The 17164-nt window shown below is 50.8% G+C and overlaps 1 protein-coding gene across 3 annotated transcripts; it reads right to left on the bottom strand.

The window, feature by feature from the left end:
• Positions 1-204: 204 nt before the first annotated feature.
• SLC25A42 (solute carrier family 25 member 42) lies at positions 205-15990 on the bottom strand. Of its 3 annotated transcripts, none has more exons than XM_048927587.1 (8): positions 15221-15987; positions 10755-10877; positions 9248-9350; positions 7005-7030; positions 6097-6263; positions 5361-5477; positions 4733-4884; positions 205-4331 (listed from the first exon to the last, which is right to left on the bottom strand). In XM_048927587.1, exons 2-8 carry the CDS (start codon positions 10836-10838, stop codon positions 4006-4008), a joined length of 975 nt encoding a protein of 324 aa, XP_048783544.1. In that variant the 5' UTR covers positions 10839-10877; positions 15221-15987; the 3' UTR covers positions 205-4005. The 3 variants fall into 3 exon arrangements, with proteins under 3 accessions (XP_048783544.1, XP_048783543.1, XP_048783545.1); XM_048927586.1 differs by having other exon boundaries at positions 9248-9359; positions 15221-15978; XM_048927588.1 differs by lacking the exon at positions 5361-5477 and having other exon boundaries at positions 9248-9359; positions 15221-15990.
• Between the last annotated feature and the right edge of the window lie 1174 nt (positions 15991-17164).

The raw sequence follows: 17164 nt of genomic DNA, 5'->3' as shown, positions 1-17164 counted from the left end.
GCAGTTGCTGAGCTGCTCTTCCCCATCTTCTGTGGCATTCAGGTGGGAGCTGCAGGCACAGAGATGTGGCAGAAGCACGAGGAGGACGTGCAGCCCCAGCCCTGACATCACCACATTCAGTCCATCAGTAAATCCACCCAACGTGCCACGCTTCTCTCTTGTGACAATGCGCAAAGTGCAACAGAAAGGGCCCTTCACAGCCTGCAAAGTCAATTAAATTTTTTATTAAATATACATCCTCTCTTGGCACAAATCTTAAAATATATAAACATTATATACCAAAGTGTCTTCACTGCAATAAAATAGAATTCCAGATCCAAGAAAAGCAGTCAGAAATCGACGCACGCACACACACCGATGGTGAGGACACGTCTGGACAAAAGGCAGTTAACAGTGTTTGTGTTAATATATGCATAGACCACACAGGCAGCAAGCAGTGCTGGGACACCCTGCATCCATCACACGGCGTGCAGAGCAGTGGGAAGCACCAGCCCTGCCATAGCAAAGGCTGTCGTGCAGCACAGCTCCAGACCTCCTCCTCTGCACCAGCCCAGGAGAAAAGGGCTGGATAATGCTCATCCTGTGCCTTTCAGTGACTTTATGCCCCTCCTATCCTTGCCTGCAGCATCAGCTCTCCCCACATTGCTTGCACAGAGCACAGCACTGCGTGGAGGTGCCCAAAGAGGAGCTGGTGAGCAGCAGCGCCTTGCAGTGAGCCAAGGAAAGGCGAGAGGCTGGGCAAGGAACACAAGAATCTTCCCCAAACCTTCTGCCCCATTACCTCACGCCTTTCCCTTCCTGCCCTGTGCAGAACTCTCCTTGCCCGTGAGCAGGACTGTCTCGGGGATCCCTACCAAAGCTCCAGTTTTGTCACTTTAGATGCATTTCACTGGACCTGATTTTCTTGAAGTGCAAGTGCAGAACTAAAGGTGCAGAAGCAGGAAGAAGAGATGAGGAAAAAAAAAAGAATAAAAGCACAGGTGAACGTTTGGCAGTAATGCATTCGAGAGAAGTAAGATTCATGGCTTGAAAATTAAAGCAAGGAATTGAACGTGGGGTAGTAAATTAGTTTTAAAGAAAAGAAGAACTGGAGGATATTCCTGTTAGGCTTTTCTCTCTCAGAGCTGAAGGAATGGATCTTGGCTGGCACCTCCCCTTCCCAATGTGTTCCCAGAGCTCCTCAGGCATTCATTCCGGGCAGCACAGAGACCTGGAACGTATCGCAATTCACGCAAAGATTAAGAGAAGGGAAGGGAACACTCCGTTTCTCCTCTCGTACATTCAAACCAAGGAAAAAGAAAGAGCTATTCAAAACAGCCCAAAGCAGTGACACAGTTATTCTCTCACCCAAGAAATAAAAGCACCAAAACAATTACAGACTGAACTCAGATCTCTCTCTGAATAAGCTCTCAGCCTGCAGAACTTGGAGAAATGTGTTTGGCTGACAGCTCACTGAATTCAAATCAGGTGTAGCTGCTAATGAAGGAACAGCTTCCCTCAGCTCAGCACTTCCAAGCCAGGCTGTGCTTCAGGTCTCCATCCTCAGCTCAGCCCTTAGGCTCCAGCCAGGCTGCGAGGTGCCACAAACCCCCCCCTCCATAGGATTTCCATTCACCAACACTCCAGCTGCACACCCAGCATGGCAGGAGGTGCCCTGCCTCATAAGACAAGAACTGCAGCGTCTGCCCCAACCACCTACCACAGTGCAGAGCACAGGAGCCTGCCCGAGCTCGGAAGGCACAGCTCAGCATCCTCTGCTGTCACTACAGAAGTCATCTGTGCAAAGGACTGCGCTCTGAACCAGCAGCCTCCAAGCTGAGCAGAACTCAGTGCAGGTTGTATATATGGTGGGATATGCAAGCACACACCTACAACAGCCACTGCTTACACTCTTCATTGCTGGTCTGCGCCTCGTTCCTGCTGAGATGCCCCAGCACTTCCTCACCAGGCCAAGCGAGACCGAAGCAAGAGCAGAAGTAATTGGCTTCTCCATTGGAGAAAAGAAATCAGAGCTCTTGCAAAGGACTGAACGTTTCACCCAGTGAAGAAAACGGCTGATCGTCTTCCATTAGCAAGGGAGTAAAAAGACAGAGAACTCATGGCTGTCATCTCTAAGGACTCTTACGGCGACACCTAACATTTAGTTACAAGGTGAGATGGTGACTGCAGTCAAGTTTCACAACGGAAATCATCGCTGGTGGGCTCAGAGGCAGAAATCACTGAGGTTCACAGCCTGCCCATCCACAAGCATTACAGTCGGATCGATCCCCGTCTTCTGGCATCAACACACACACTAAACTGCAGGAGGCTGCCTGCCATGTCCACCAAGTGGAAGCACAAGTGCTCAGTTCCTAGGGAAATATTTGGCATTAGAAGCGAGTTATGCTCCGAAGAACAAGTGCAAAGACAAAAGAAAGGAAAAAGCTATTTCTACCAGTTGTGCAATTACCTCCATTCCCATTAATAAAGCTGTGACACGAGGGTCAAACTACAGTGACTAAAATATATACACCAGAGAAGGACAGCCTTTAGATTATGCCTTATTTTTTCTTTTATATGTTATCTCCCCTCTACATGGGTAGTATCAGCTGGGAAGGGATTTTTCATCTTGGCTTGTGGAATGGGATTCCCAGAGAACTCTAAAGCTCGCTGTGACCTCTTGCACTCCAAATTTAATACAGGAACAGAACAGAAGACAAAGCCACCCTCAGATCTCCATTTCTCCGAAGCCTGACTTGAAATAGAAGCAATGAAAGGTACTCTATCATTCATTTTCAAATTGCAACTGGAAATGATTGGCACTAGACATAAGTCCTGAGGAGCCCGTTCTCCTGAGGACGCGGTCCAGAGGAACTCAAGGACTGAAAGCAAGTGGGGTTAGGTGTGCATTAAGAACACAGCAGGCACCAAAGGACAGCGGCTGTTGGGAAGCAGGGCCACCAGACAAAACCAGCCTTTGGGAGCAGCTCAGCCTGCATCACGTGTGCATCTCTGAGACGTTTGTTCCTGCAACGTGCATAAAGCAGCAACAGTAATACTGAAGGACATAACTGCTGAAAATTTCAGTATGTAACAGTTTCTCTTCTTGCCTAGGGCACTACAGCCAAATCCCTTGGAGAACAGCTGCCTTTAAGACCGTGACGACAACGGAAGGGTTCTGACGGCCTGAAAGCACTGCTGCAGTTTGATCCAATCCAGTCTGTGATCCCAGGCACAGCCCCCATCAATGACACTGACAGCAAACATGAGAATTTGATTTACAAAACTGCTCAGAACTTTCCTCCCCTGCTGCCTACAGTCTTTGGTAATCTCAGGGGAATGCTGCACGCAAGGGAGATTTCATGCAACTCAACCCAGAAGGGAAAAACAACATCTGCAAACGGGCAGCTCTTCCAGCCAGAGCTCACACACAGCTTCCAGAAGAAAAGAAGTGACCCGGACCTGTGAAATCCTGCTGCGTCCTGTTTTACAGAACTCACAGGTCAGAGGAACGTGGAATTCCTGACAGATTAACTGGAATATTGCACTTGGCAGACTGCCTCCAGCAGCGCACAGTAAGAACCGCCTCCCAGGACCGTGCTGACTTCCCACATTCAGGAGTTCATTCCAACAGCACCGAGTCCCCTCTCTCTCTCTCATCCCCACTCCATCTGCCCGGAGAGCAGACGTGGAGCTCAGCAGCACTGTTGTTTGTTTGAGAGGCTCCACTCCCAGCATCAAAGGACAAAGCAGGAGGATGAGGCAGCTCCTGGAGAGGACTCCGTTCTGCGGAGCGGCGGAAAGGATTTCGTTTAGGGGAGGGTTAGTTGCAGGTTGAGGTTTCAAAACAACGCGGAGGCTCATTAAAAGAAGAAAACCAAACAACAGCACAAAAGGAACAAACAAACAAACAAGAAAGGTAAGCTCTCAGCTGCAGGAGAGCACGTGCAGAGCGAGGGAACGCTAGCATTGCTCTTTCTACACGTGTCGTACGTTTCTCCAGCGAGGGCTGTGGGGATTAAGCTACTACCTTTCAACATTAGTGCTGTGCTGTAATTTACGGAGAAGGATCTGCGTCAGGTCAAAGGTTGTGAAGCTTATTCCCACTGCAATCGGACCTTTGACCCAATTCATGCTGAGTCCTTTGTACAAACCACGGATTAGTCCCTCTTCTCTTATAATCTCCTGCATGGTGAGAAGGATGGAGCTGTACGTGTGTCCCATCACCCCCGCCGTCTGCATTCGCCTGCGAACCACATCCAGGGGGTAAGATGCCGACTGGCCGATCAAACCTGCACAGGCACCGAACAAAAGCCGCTCCGGAGGGGATGGCTGCGATTTCCCACTGTGATCTGGGAAAGAGAAAGTAGCAGAGTGTGGAAAACTGCTTGGCACAACCGTGTGACTGAGGTCAAGTGGGCCGAGAGCCAAAGAGAGGACCGAGGGCCAGGGCTCCCGGGATCTTGTTCCCAATTTGGACGTTAGCTGACTTGGGAAGTAACCACGTCCCCTCTGCACTCGGGGTTTGCAGGAAGGCAAAAGATGGAAATGGATGCTGCTGTTCTGCAGCTCGCCCTCTTCAAAGTCTGGGGTTGGGGAAAGGGAGGCGCAGGGCACCTTCCACGAGCACAGAACTTCACAATTGGCTTCAAGGCCAGGAAGAGGACTTGCACCACGGAATTCAAACACCTGAAATTGGCCCCAAACCTTCACCATTCCATTCTAAAGCCAAAAAAACCAAAGGATCCATTACCTGCATGCAGTTTCTTCAGTGTCTCATAGGTGAAAAAGCTAAGCCCAGCATACGGAATCACTCCAAGGATGGTTGGTGTAAATCCCCTATACAGTGTTTTCAATCCTTCCTCTCGGGATATTCGGATGAAGACATGAACAATATTGCTGTACCTAGCATGCAGACACAGGAAAACCAAATCTGCGCTAGTTAGTGCCTGCACATCCGGGCAATGTTTCCAATAGAGCTTTCTGAAGGATCAACAATTAATTAATTTGGTTCTGAGCTCATCAGACAGCTCAGAAAAGATTTCAGAAACCTATCTGCAAGTGGAGAAGCCAGTCCCCAGCTCTCCTCCAGCCCCACTGCAATATGCTGTCCTGTCTGTTCGGTCTCCCCAAGGCACTTTGCCTGACAAGCAAGCAGGTTTTTCTGGGGAGGTTTTTGTGCATCCATCTCCTTCCAGTCCCAGGACTAAGCAGGGCTCTGGGCATTTTATCAGTGCTCAGACCCACGCAGTAACAACGTTTATTACACCAAAGGCTCCGAGCAAGAAGTGACCCAGAAAATGAGAATAAAACCATCTGACCTTAAAAGAAAGCTCTGTGTTTGTTCGTGGTGGTGGTACTTGCTTTCATTAGGCACTTACATCTCCTTCGGCGTGACAGCCATTCGAGCACGGACCATATCCAAGGGGTAGGTTAACATGGCAGCTGTTGTGCCTGCCAGAGAGCCAGCAATGAATCGAGGAAAGGGTGTCAGCGCTCTAAAGTAAGGTGAGAGAAGAAACCAAACAGATCACCTGGAGATGGCAATGCGGGGTGGCTTTTCAGCAGGACTCTACCAGCTACCCTTCCCTGTCTGCGTACTTCAGAGAGCTGGCTGGGTACGGGTTGGAGCAGCTGTGGTTTGCCACAGCAATTCCAAACTGAGGTCTCAGAGGACACTGAGGACAGCAACGCCTGACCTGGGCTGTCTCAGACACTGCGTGCCCAAGTGCAAGAGGCTTGGGCTGCACGCATGTAGGAAGGGCTCAGCTAGCAGCAGAAGGCTGGGCCTTGTTGCTTCTCCTGCAAAGAAACGCTCTTTGCTTTGTCTGCCCACTCTCAGCATAGGGAAGCATTCACTCAACATCTAGGCCACTTCTTGCTCACGCCTCTAGAAAACAGAGTCCACCTCTGTGCAGGACTACAGACCCAGCCCACCGCTCAGCCCCCTCTCAGCACACTGCTCTGCAAAGCCATTGCAGGAGGGGCTGGCACAACCCTGCACCGAGAGCTTTCAGCCCAGCAGGCCTGCAGAAAGCAGAGAATCGTGCTCCCTCCCTGCGACCCACAAAACGCCCCATCCTCCTCCTCAAGGATCAAAGCCACGCTGCATCTTACTTTCCCTGGAAGCCGTAGTAGCTCCCCAGGAGCTGCTTGTACTCCTCGTGTGCACAGAACTGAATGGCAGCATAAGGGATCACGCGCACCATGGTGGCCGAGTTCCCCCGCCAGAGGCTCCAGAAGCCCTCGTTGAGGTAGGTGTGATAAATCAGCCTGTAGGCTTCCTGCAGGCAACAGAGCAAAGGTCAGACGGGACATCATGATAAGAGGAGTCCAAACAATAGAAGGGGAAAAGGTGGCCCTATAGCTTAACCCCTCCAAAGCCTCCCTGCCCCCTACCCCAGTGAGCCGGTGTCAGCTGTTACAGCCTGGCTCCAAAATGAGACAACTGAAACCTCTTCTCTAGGGAGACTGATTCACATACGTTAGAGCAAAAACAGCAGGAGCTGGGAAAACAGAGCTTTACATCTTTGTTTGCTCTCTGAGGGGAAGGCACAGAGCTGGACTGATGTTTTTTACAGCCCAAATTAATCTTCTTAGTATAAGACAGAAGCATTTGGATTATACATATTAGCACAGCACGCACAGAATAGCTGTAATGCACATGCAGGAGAACATCCAGCATGCCACGAGAGGGATCAGCATCCACATTCACATTTCCTATGCATCCTGAAACAGCTCCGGGGGGAAAGAAGCAACCACAGGAAGAAAAGGGAAAAGCTTAGTCACATCTCCTGCCACATCACAGGTAGGACCTACAGAATGAGGATCGGGTCCCCTCCATGCCTGGCAAGGGGCAAAAACATCAGCAAGGTGCTATCAATACTATTTCCAATCCTTCCCTCTGTGCTCTTTCACTACGAGTGCTGCTCACGAAACCCAGGTAAGCCACAAACAAACAAAAGGTGACATTACTACCATTACTCAAACATTTTGGAGAACAGGAGACAGGCACATCACCTCACCTTGGCAGAAAATCTTTTTGAAGACACTAGAAAGAAAAAGCGAGCGTTAGGTCTCAGTACACTTAGATGGATCAGAGAAACCACAGCTGCATTTTAGCTGAGAAACACGAGTAAAAGCAGAAGAATTAATGCAAGAAACAAAAAAATGGTGATTCTCTGTAAGCAACAAAGGCTGCCCCAAGGTGAGCGCTCACCAGCAGCAGAGCAGGAGTTCATTTCTCCAAATGCTGTTGCAAAATCGCTCCATTTGTCACTTCTTAATTTAAAGGGCTAAAAAAAGCAAATCACAACAGCAATTAAAGAGAGGCAGGAGCCAAGCACGGATTTGAGCAGCACATTTGCACACACAGGTTGCAGCCTAATGCCAAACCACCGCAGCGCTGTTAGCGGAGCTCCACGCTACGATGGCTTCATCCTCACAAAACTCACACAAACACTCTGCTTCTTTTCTTGCATCCATTCAAATTGACAGCATCTCTTTAAGTATGTAACACGGGAGGCCTGGGGAAGCCAGCTTTATTTGGCAGGCAGCAGCTCTGCTTTGTAACATCCCTGCAGCAGGAAGGAAACCCAGGCGAAAACCCGGACAGCAACGCTAATGAAACGTGGTTCCAATTAAGTCTCTGTTGCAGTTTCTTTCAAACTCCTTTGAGACTTGTAACCTCTCAAGTGTGTCAAACAATCACATGCAAATACATTTTCACTGCGTTGCTCCTTTATGTAATTCAAAGCTTCTTTTTTTTTTTGCCTCTTTTTTTTTAATAACTAAAACCGCTCCAATAACCGCTCCAAGCTGACTCTGCAATGGAAAAGAAACCTCTTCCCCACGCCCATGGGAATTCAGTCCTCGGATCAAAGGACAGCCTCCCACATTTACATGACCCCCAGATGCTTTCCCTGCTCACAGGAAGGGAACGGGGCCGTGGTGGAAGCCTCCAGCACAGCAAGAGAGCGGGACACCCATTGGATAAGAAATTGGGCAGAACGGGCAGCTTTTAGTTATATCCTTTGCAGCAAGTTTAATGGGCCAAACCAAACAGGCCCCGCACAACATGCAGGGCTGGATGTGTTAATTGTGATTTATACGGACAGCTGATGACTCATCCCAGTTCGGCAGCTCCCATCTCACCTCTGATCCTGACATCCCAACCTCAGATGAACCGCAGTGCTCATTCTGCTGGGAAAGCACAGCACGTCCCCAGTGCTCACAGACGCAGCCCAGGCTGAGCTCCCTGCAGCCTCACCTCCCTCATCTATATCCCTGCCACGCCGAGATTGGAACTCACGTCAAATGAAAGTCAATTTGAAATTAAATCTCGTCCAGGGATTACAGTAAACCTGCCCAATTCATTTAATCTGGGATGTCAACTGGATTTAAAACTCTCGGCCTCACCAAATGTTTATTCTACCAACTGGCTGTGCCCTTCCCATCGGGGTGATGAACACAGCTGGAGGCTCTCATGCTTAAATGGGGGAATTGGGAGGAGTCCATGGTGGGGCTGGACCCCAAACCCCACTCCATGTACAAGCTGCTTCTATTCCCATTAGCTGCGTGTCATCATCGGTTACACACTAAGTTGAAGAGTTCCAAAAAGCATTTTGCAATACAAAGCTAGGTATGCCAGCTTCACTGCATCCTGTAGACACTTTTCATAATCAACCTCGACTCCAGCCACATCCGGCTGCAATAAAACACAACTTATTAGAAAATGCTGCACATGTGAGCAGGCATTGCCTGGCCTCCAGCAAGCAGCTCCATCACCTCCTCCCGTTTCTGCTACCTAACCTCACTCCCTTTCCCTTCACTTTGTTTCTCCAAATTGAAGCACAGAAATCTGAAGTGCTTCAATCAAACTCATCCCCTCGAATGCAGCTCTTCCACTGCCCAGCTGCTCTGCACCGTCCCTTATAGCATGGAACTCACAAGCTGCAGCCAACTGTCCCCAGCCAGCAGCGCATGCAGCACACTGCACTGAAATAGCAAAGCTCTTGCTGACTACCACGAGACCTGGACCCAGACCGTCCAGATGAACAGCTGACTGACATCTGCAATAATCCCACCAAAAACCAAACAATAGGTTTTCAGACTCGATGCACTGTGGCTTTGTGGCACTGTCACTGCTCTGTCACATCCTACCCACTCCTTTCAGGTTGGGGGACATTCTGGCTGGATACGTTTGGAGCTGGTTTGGTTTCTGGTAGCAATAATGTCAGAGTAGCTTGCAAAAGCCAGCAGGACTTACCCTGAAACATGATTTTTGTCCTATCCAGTGGAGCTACTGCAGTTTTGGCAACAGCACCAGCCAGTGCACCAGACATCAGGGAGTTAAGCACTTTCTTCTGCTCCTGGATACCCTGGAACAAAGCACTGCTCAGTGTGACAGTTAATCCTGAAGAGGAGTTGCAATATTTTACCTTTGCTACAGCATTTCCTCCCACCCAGGGACGTGGATGAACCAAACTCAGGTGTGAGCATCCCCTTTATCCTGCAGTCTGTCCCATTAGCAAACATAAGCTCCACAATACAGCAACCCAATCACACACTCACATTTCAGTGCAGAATCTCAATGCTGCATCACTCTAAATTGTTTTATCAGGTTGTTTGCAAGGACTTCTCTGTCCCTTTCAGCCCAATGTAGAAACGTTCCCTACCTGCTAACGTAATAAGAATGCTTTTGATTCTCTTGAGACAGCTAAAAATCAGTGTGGGTGTTTTGGAAATGTGAACATTCCCTTCGAAACAGGGAATAAAATGTAAATTCCAAGCGCAATAAATTCCTGGCCAAATCACCACGAGCAAAGATTAGACGTGTCTGCAAAACACAAAGTTCCAAGGTTCTCTCTCACGTGTGCTGCATTTCCCCTACTGAGATTTCTACAGGCCATGTCACTGCTTATGACTGAACCAGGCACAAAGGTGCATTGCTCTCTTGCCCTTGCACCAACACACAAACCCACTTTGTCCCCAGGATCCCAGGAATAAAACACGGCAGGCTTCCCGCTATGATAAATGGAATGGAAGAGTTTCTGTTATTGACATTCCTGCCACAGCTCATATTTATAAAGCAGCTATCTTCTCGTAACACATGGGCAGAAAGCGAGTAAATGACTTGAAATCCAACACCGTGAAGGTTATGGGCTGGGAGACAAGTCAAGTCGAGGCTTAAGAATGTTAACTTCTGATATGCTTTGTGTTTTCGTGGAGGAGTTAACGCCTTTCCCCTCCCAACCAGCACGTTTCCCAGCTAAAACATTAATTTCTTATTACAAAAACACACAGAGGGGAAAATGGAAGGGAATCAATCCCTGCTGATCCGGTGCCACGCGCACAGGCAGCACTGTGAGAACTTCAGACCGAGTTTTGGCTCCGTTCCTCCAGCAAAGTCATTCCACGCAAGCAGAAACCCTGAGCTAAACCAGAGCAAGGTTCAGCAGCACCTTCCCCTCTGGTTTTCCTAACGGGAGCCCGTGACAGCAGCAAGAGCACTGAGAGCACTGAGAGCACTGAGAGCAGCCCTCCTGGCTCTGCTCCCAGCTCTGCCAGCTCCGATGTAATAAGACATAACCCTGAACGAGGAGCACAGCCCTGCCTGCCCGTCAGCCCAAGGGCTGGAGCTGCTCAGCCATCCTCAAAGTGCAGTTACACATTACATGGCTTGGATGTCCCAAATCCCACGGAGATGCCCCTCCTGCAATCACTCAGCTCTTGGTTCACCCCATGGCACACTGCCCCCAAGCTCTGGCTCGTACCTCTGCTGGAAGATGAGCTGATGCAGTTGGCTCCACATCCTGCCCTTTGAAATCCACTTGACCTTCTCTCACACCATTACCCATACCAGTTGCACTTCCAAGTAGGCAGAAGGGCTCCGGCTCCTGAATGGAAAACAAGAACAAAATAAGCGTTAGCATCAATGGTAGCAAATACTCAGGTCATAAAATAGCTGGAAGGGAAGGGAAGGGCCAGCTCCAACCCCAAGCTTCCAGGAGTCCATCCTTGGAGATGCAAGTGTGTGTACGACAGGGATGGGGCAGGGGGAGTGCTCTGGTGCTACCTAGAACTGTGTTGTTGACCATATTCATTCTTTTCTTTCCCAAGGAACTCAGATGCATGGTCCAAAACCAAATGCATGGTTTCTAAGGGTGAAGCAATCGACCCTGTTCTGTTCTCTTCCATTGCTTACAGCGAACATTCAGGTTGCCACTCATTTCAATTGCTCTGCACCACTCAGATACTAGAAAAGACGTACAGAAATTTAAAACCCAGTTCTGGAAAATGGAAATAAATATCCCTAGCAGTACATCCCCAAAGGCACTGGGGGTTATTCTAAGGGACAGACAGCTCCAGTGCCCCACACGTGCCCTCAGTGCCACACGGATGACATTACAGCAGCACGCTGAGCACAGCACGTTGCTGGCTGCAGGGCTCCCTTCCTGCACAGCTGCAGTGAAAGATGGCCCTCCGAGCTCAGCACTGCTTCACAGATGGGGTGTAGCTACAAAGATCTGCTCTCTGAGCAACAAGATTGCTCCAACAGCCATTTTTTCATAGTATTAGCTTCCATTCGAGGAATGTGAGCTTGGGAAACCTGGATTCCCCAACTGCTCCTCGGCATCCTGCAGCAAGTTGCTTCATCTCTGCCCCATCCCATACCTGGGAAACCCGAGGCACAGCTTACTGCAAAATGCCACCTTTTATTTCTCCTCCTTTTTAACAATCTCTAGCCATTAAATGCTTGTCAGCACCTTTCAGACTTGCTGATCTGTCGGTTTTTTTTCTTCCCCTTGCATCGCTCTCATAAATTAGTGCCAGACTTCACTCTCAAAACCCCCTTGGCTGCAGCAGAGATGTTAACACAGAGCCAGAGAAGGCTCAGCCTTGGCTGTATTGGTGCATGACCAATTTGTGGCGATGGAGCTGCGTGCAGCCCACACTCACGCTGTCCTTCACACTGACACCATTTGCAGGAGCTCCATGCAGACACCGCGTGCTCACAGCTCCTGGGGGTGTCTTCCAAAAGAGGAGCTCAAATAACTGCTCAAATAACTCCACTCTGCAATGAAAGAGAGCCCAAAGCACGACCCCAGCAGCAGCAACGTTGGCACTTGGGAAGCTCTGTTGTGGAGGTCTGGTCCCATCAGACCACGTGCACAGACATCCCCATATGGTGGAGGTGGTTCCTCATGGAGTTGTTCTGACGACTGCAGCCTGCTGATTGTTTCTAATTACTACCTGCCGTTAGCTCCTTCTCGTCTGACAGAGCTGGAACTGCAAAGCAGCGCCCTTCAGCAGAGCAGGGAGAGCTCCTGGGCTGATATTATCCCCAGGAGAAATGTAGGTCACAATATCAGATTGATCTCTACCAAAAATAAACCCACCGAAATAGAACTCGTGCTGAAGAGCTTCGGAATGCGACGTGCAACTGCTTTAAAACGGGACTCTGAAGGATGATTGAGAAAGATGACTGAAAGGAAACCTCTAATCCTAAACTGCTATTATTAAGCTTGGATCTATTTTGGAAGATGCACACATGTGAAGGCGATCTCTGTTTGCTCAACAATCTTGTCTTTGATGCTATTCAGAGCTGTTTTCCCCTCTACTTTCAGTGCCTCGTGCCCTGATCCTACAGCACCTGTCCACATATATGCAAGCCCTACACTTGTGGAGCCTTAAAGGCAAAAGCAGCATCTATTCCTTGCAGTCCCATTTGCTCCCTGCAAAGCAACGCAGCAGTGCCTTGTTTTGGAGGTGGGTTGGATTCTGACTTCTGGGAGTTACCAAGTTCTGTGTTGTTACAAGTGATGACACACAGCACAGACAGAAAATAAAGCTTTGCTTTTCAGTTTCAGCCCAAGTTTGTAGGGCTCAGCCATTAGGAAGCAGCCATTATCTGGCATACACACACATGTACACAGATGAGCATCAGTCTCTTTATTAAGCAATCCACAGAAACTCAACACGGAGCAGCTGGACGTGCTTTCAGCCCTCACTCTCCATCCAGCCCTCACACATTTATCGCTCACGTTTCCAAAGCCACGGGGAACAAGAAGAAAAAAAACAAGGCTGCAGCTGAGATTTGCTTTTTGTAACACATTGCTGCGTTATTTCTGCGGCTGTTACACAAACCCTCACTGCAGATCCACTGAGGACCCCTCAGCAGAGCCTCCCCGTCCCCTCGCAGGGTGGACATCAGAAAGGAGAACTGCTGAACAGGAGTTCAAAAGTTAAAGAGGTTTAATGAGTAACACCCGCAGCGCTGTTACAGCAGAGCCCACGGCCAGCACCCAGCGCAGCAATCAGAGCACGGTGAAGATTCTTCATCGCCAAAGAAAAGGCTCAGAGATTGGTATCCATTCCCATGTTTCACAATTAAGCCTTATTTAGAAGTTTGGTTTGACATCAGTCCAGCCCGTAGGAAGGCTGGGGCTGGCACTAATGGCACAGCTGGCACACAGCTGGCACAGGAGGGAATCCTGCTGCCCAGCCCACCGACAGCCCAGTGCTGCCATTCTGCCACACCTGAACAGCCCTGTTTACAGCAAAGCACCTTCACCACCTTCAGCCCCAGACATTGCAGCTTCACATCGCAACGCAGCCAGAAAGCAGCAAAGCCTGGCACCCGGCCCAGAGACACATCAGCACCAAAATCCACATTTGTCTGATGCTCCTGATAGAATCCCAACCTGTCAGAAAGCACAACTGCTCCCACATGCCATCCAGCCAGCAGGAACACAGCAAAGCAAGCAGCCACCACCAGCAGCACCCATTGCCAACAGAGCTGCTCTCCGGGATGCGCCCACTGCTCCCCCACTGCCCTGCTATGGGACGCCCAGCTCCCCATAAATCAAAGCCCCACTGGGTTCCATGCAGGTGAAGTCACTCGCACACGACTCCATTCGGACCCATCAGCTTCCTTCATTAATTAGCAGCTACCCACTTCCGGATTTTTCTTTTTCCTTTTTCTTTTTTCCTTTATTGCACCATTTACGTCTCCGCATCACCAATAAAAGCATAGAGTTCAAGTAGGGAAAAAAAGAAAGCTCAGAGAGCTCCGGCAAAAACCCTCACCCGCTTTTTCCTAGGCAGGCTGGAGTGAAGCAGTGCCCCGGGAAGCTGCTGCATTAGGTTCCCTTCAGTTGTTAAACTGAGCAATTGAGGCTGACAGAGGCAGAGCTGCACCGCAATCACCGCCGCCTTAAATTCGCCCTTGGAGCAAAAGCATCTCAGAAAAATCACAGGAGGAGGGGGATGAACTGTGCTGGGCGATCCCCCGAGGTCCCTCATTGCCTTCCAGTTTGATTAAGCCATTAAAAATCAAACCCAGCGATGCCCTGCAGGCTCAGCTCCCGTCAGTCACATTCATCTTCCGGGTGCTTTCAGATCCGATCCCAAAACACGAGCTAGGAGCAGCCCGTTGTGTTTTCCCTTTAAAAGTCTGTACAGAAGCTGTCAGCACAATTTGGAAGACCCGCTGACAACCTAATTAGAAGACTCACTAAATGATGGTACCTGGAATCATTTAGTTTTTTTGGGGGGGCTTCTTTGCAAAGAACAAAATAAATGCTTCTCCTGCTTCCGTCCCCCAGCCACAACTCAGATAAATGGATGGAGGAGAAGGATCCAAACTCTTTGTTGGTTTTCAATTACCTGCCTGCTGCAGGGAACACCTCAGCTGTGCCTTCCACAGCCAAGAGCTGAAGAACTGTTTGTATCTGCAAGACAACTTTGTCTGAAGGGGAACAGAGCACCTGAAGGGGATGGAATGGCAGAGAGCTGCTGAGTCTGAGTTTGTCACAGACCTCCTCCTTCAGAGGCAGAAAGCAGAAAACAGCAAAACAGGCACAGACAGCCCTGAGGGACAACCCCAGCACGGCCAAAGCCTTCCAGTTCAAGCACAGATCGGTGGAAAGATGAACAACCCCTGGTCAAACAGGAGCGATCTTTGCCCAGAACCATTTCAACAGAACAACCAATCATTATCATCTCCTTGCTAAAATCCCACTGCGAAAAAAAAGAACAAACTCAAAGTCTAAGAAGAAGCCACAGGTGGGTACCATTTCCCACAGTGCTGCTGCAGGCCCTGCTTGCACACAGTGTGAGCACCTGAGAGCTCAGTGCAGTCCTGCAGCCCAGCAGCACCAACCTACCCACAGCACAGACACAGCGAGGAGGAGCAAATCTGATGCCTCTCTGGAGAGCAAAGATCACCAACACTCACCTACGTTGTCAGCTGGAGCAAGCTGCTCACGTTGCCGTTCAGCTTTCCAAACAAGAAGTCATCTTCTTTCATAAGACAGCAGGAATATCTCTGTGTCACTCCTGGTGAAAGAACACTGCTGTGGCAACCAGTGGCATCGGTGTAAACCTCAATGCAGCTTCATACGGTTGGGAGCAAAGTCACCAGCAGAAAGTTATTTCTGGTTCCTGAGCTTCTTCCTAAGAGGAAACCTGTCTGACCTGTATCGAACCCATCTGCTCCACCAAGTGAGCACACTCACAGCTGCACTGCTGCTCATCTTACATTCCAGGTGACCTCTGCACAAAACACACCCTGGCACACATTCTGCTGGGACTGCCTGACTCAATGCACAAACTGCAGCTGCAGGTCAACAAAAAGCAATGGCTGCAGCTCCTGGCTCATCCCACGGTGCTGTCAAGGGCTGAAAGTCCTCTGCCAGAAACTGAAGCAGCCACTGGGGCCGGAAAGCTCCTGAAATGCAACAGCCTGGACAGACCCCAGCCCCATACACAGCTGCTCTCTTTGAGACAACATTCACAGCTTCCTATGCAATAACCAGGGAAACAAAACCAACTGCTGAGAGCCCATGGCTCTGCTGGAGTGGGAAGATGCTCAGAATGCAGCCCTGGGGTTTGGGACACTCAAATATCCCATTATTTCACCCAGAGGAGGTTGGTGTCCCTGCATCAGCCCGCTGGTACCCCTGCCAGCTCCCACCAACACCTCTCTGCTCCTGAACACACACAGCCTTTTCCAAACTGGAGCCACTTGGAAACCAGAACGTTTTCAGAACACTCCGAATGCATCACAGCACATAAAAAAAAGCATAGTAAAAAAGCACAACGTCCACAAACCATTCTCCAATCAATGACCGGAGCCAAGTGACAGCACGCTCCAAACCCTGTGTGTGCAATTAGCTCAATGAGCCGCCAGCAGGAAGGTGGCAGTCAGCAAACAGCCATCCCGGACCCCTCCGAACGCCCGGCCAGGGGCACCGAGAGGGCAGCAGAGAGAACAGAACGGCACTCAGCAACTCTGCACGAGCACTTGCAGAGCTCACCGTGCGTCTTAAACACAACATGAGACACTTCTTCCATTTGGACGTTGGAAGGTAAAGAGGAAAAGCCAGCCCTGCACTGTAAGTTTGGGCTCAGGCTGGAGAGAGATAAAAGCAGAAGTTGGAAAGAGACCTCCGTGTTTAACGCCCTCCGCGTCCCCCGGGTGTCCGCACAGCGCAGCAACGCACGCTCGCGTCGTCCTCGCGTCCAACTTAGGAAACAGAACGAGCACAGTTTGCATCAAAGCGCGCATCGGGAGATTGAGAGCGGCTTTGAGCCAGACATGGGGGATGGAACGGAGAGGAGCGGGGGAACCGGAGCGGCACGGGGGGACGGGTGGGGACGGCGAGGGACGGGCGGGCAGGGAACGGCGGGGAGCGCAGGGGAAGGGATGGGGAGGAACGGGTGACGGAGGTGGGCGAGGACAGAGAGCACAGAGACGGGCAGGGGAGGGCAGAACGGGCGGGGATCGGCGGGGACAGACGGCAACGGCCGAGCAGAGGGACGCGCAGGGTTCAGGGCCGGCCCGCACCCCGCCGCTCCCCACCGAACCGGGCCGAGCTGCGCCGTCCCTGCGCGGCCCCCCCCCCCGCAGCGCGGCCGAGGGGCGAACGGAGCGCTGACCCCGCGCGAGGCCGCGGCGATGTCACCCGCCTCCGTGAGCGTCCGCCGGGCCCTCGGACCCGACGCGATACCGACGTTCTCCCGGAGCCGCGCCGCACCCAGCGGCCCGCACTCACCGGCTCGGCTCCGCTCCGCTCGGCGCCGCCGCACCGCCGTCGCCTCCCGGCCGCCAGGCCTCCCCCTCCCCCGCAGCGCCCGCGGAGGCGGGGATTTCGGTGTAGGACGACCAATCGCAGCCTCG

This window comes from Lagopus muta, chromosome 26, assembly GCF_023343835.1.
Source record: "Lagopus muta isolate bLagMut1 chromosome 26, bLagMut1 primary, whole genome shotgun sequence".
NCBI classification, from domain to species: Eukaryota; Metazoa; Chordata; class Aves; order Galliformes; family Phasianidae; genus Lagopus; species Lagopus muta.
This window is presented reverse-complemented; position numbering and strand designations above follow the sequence as displayed.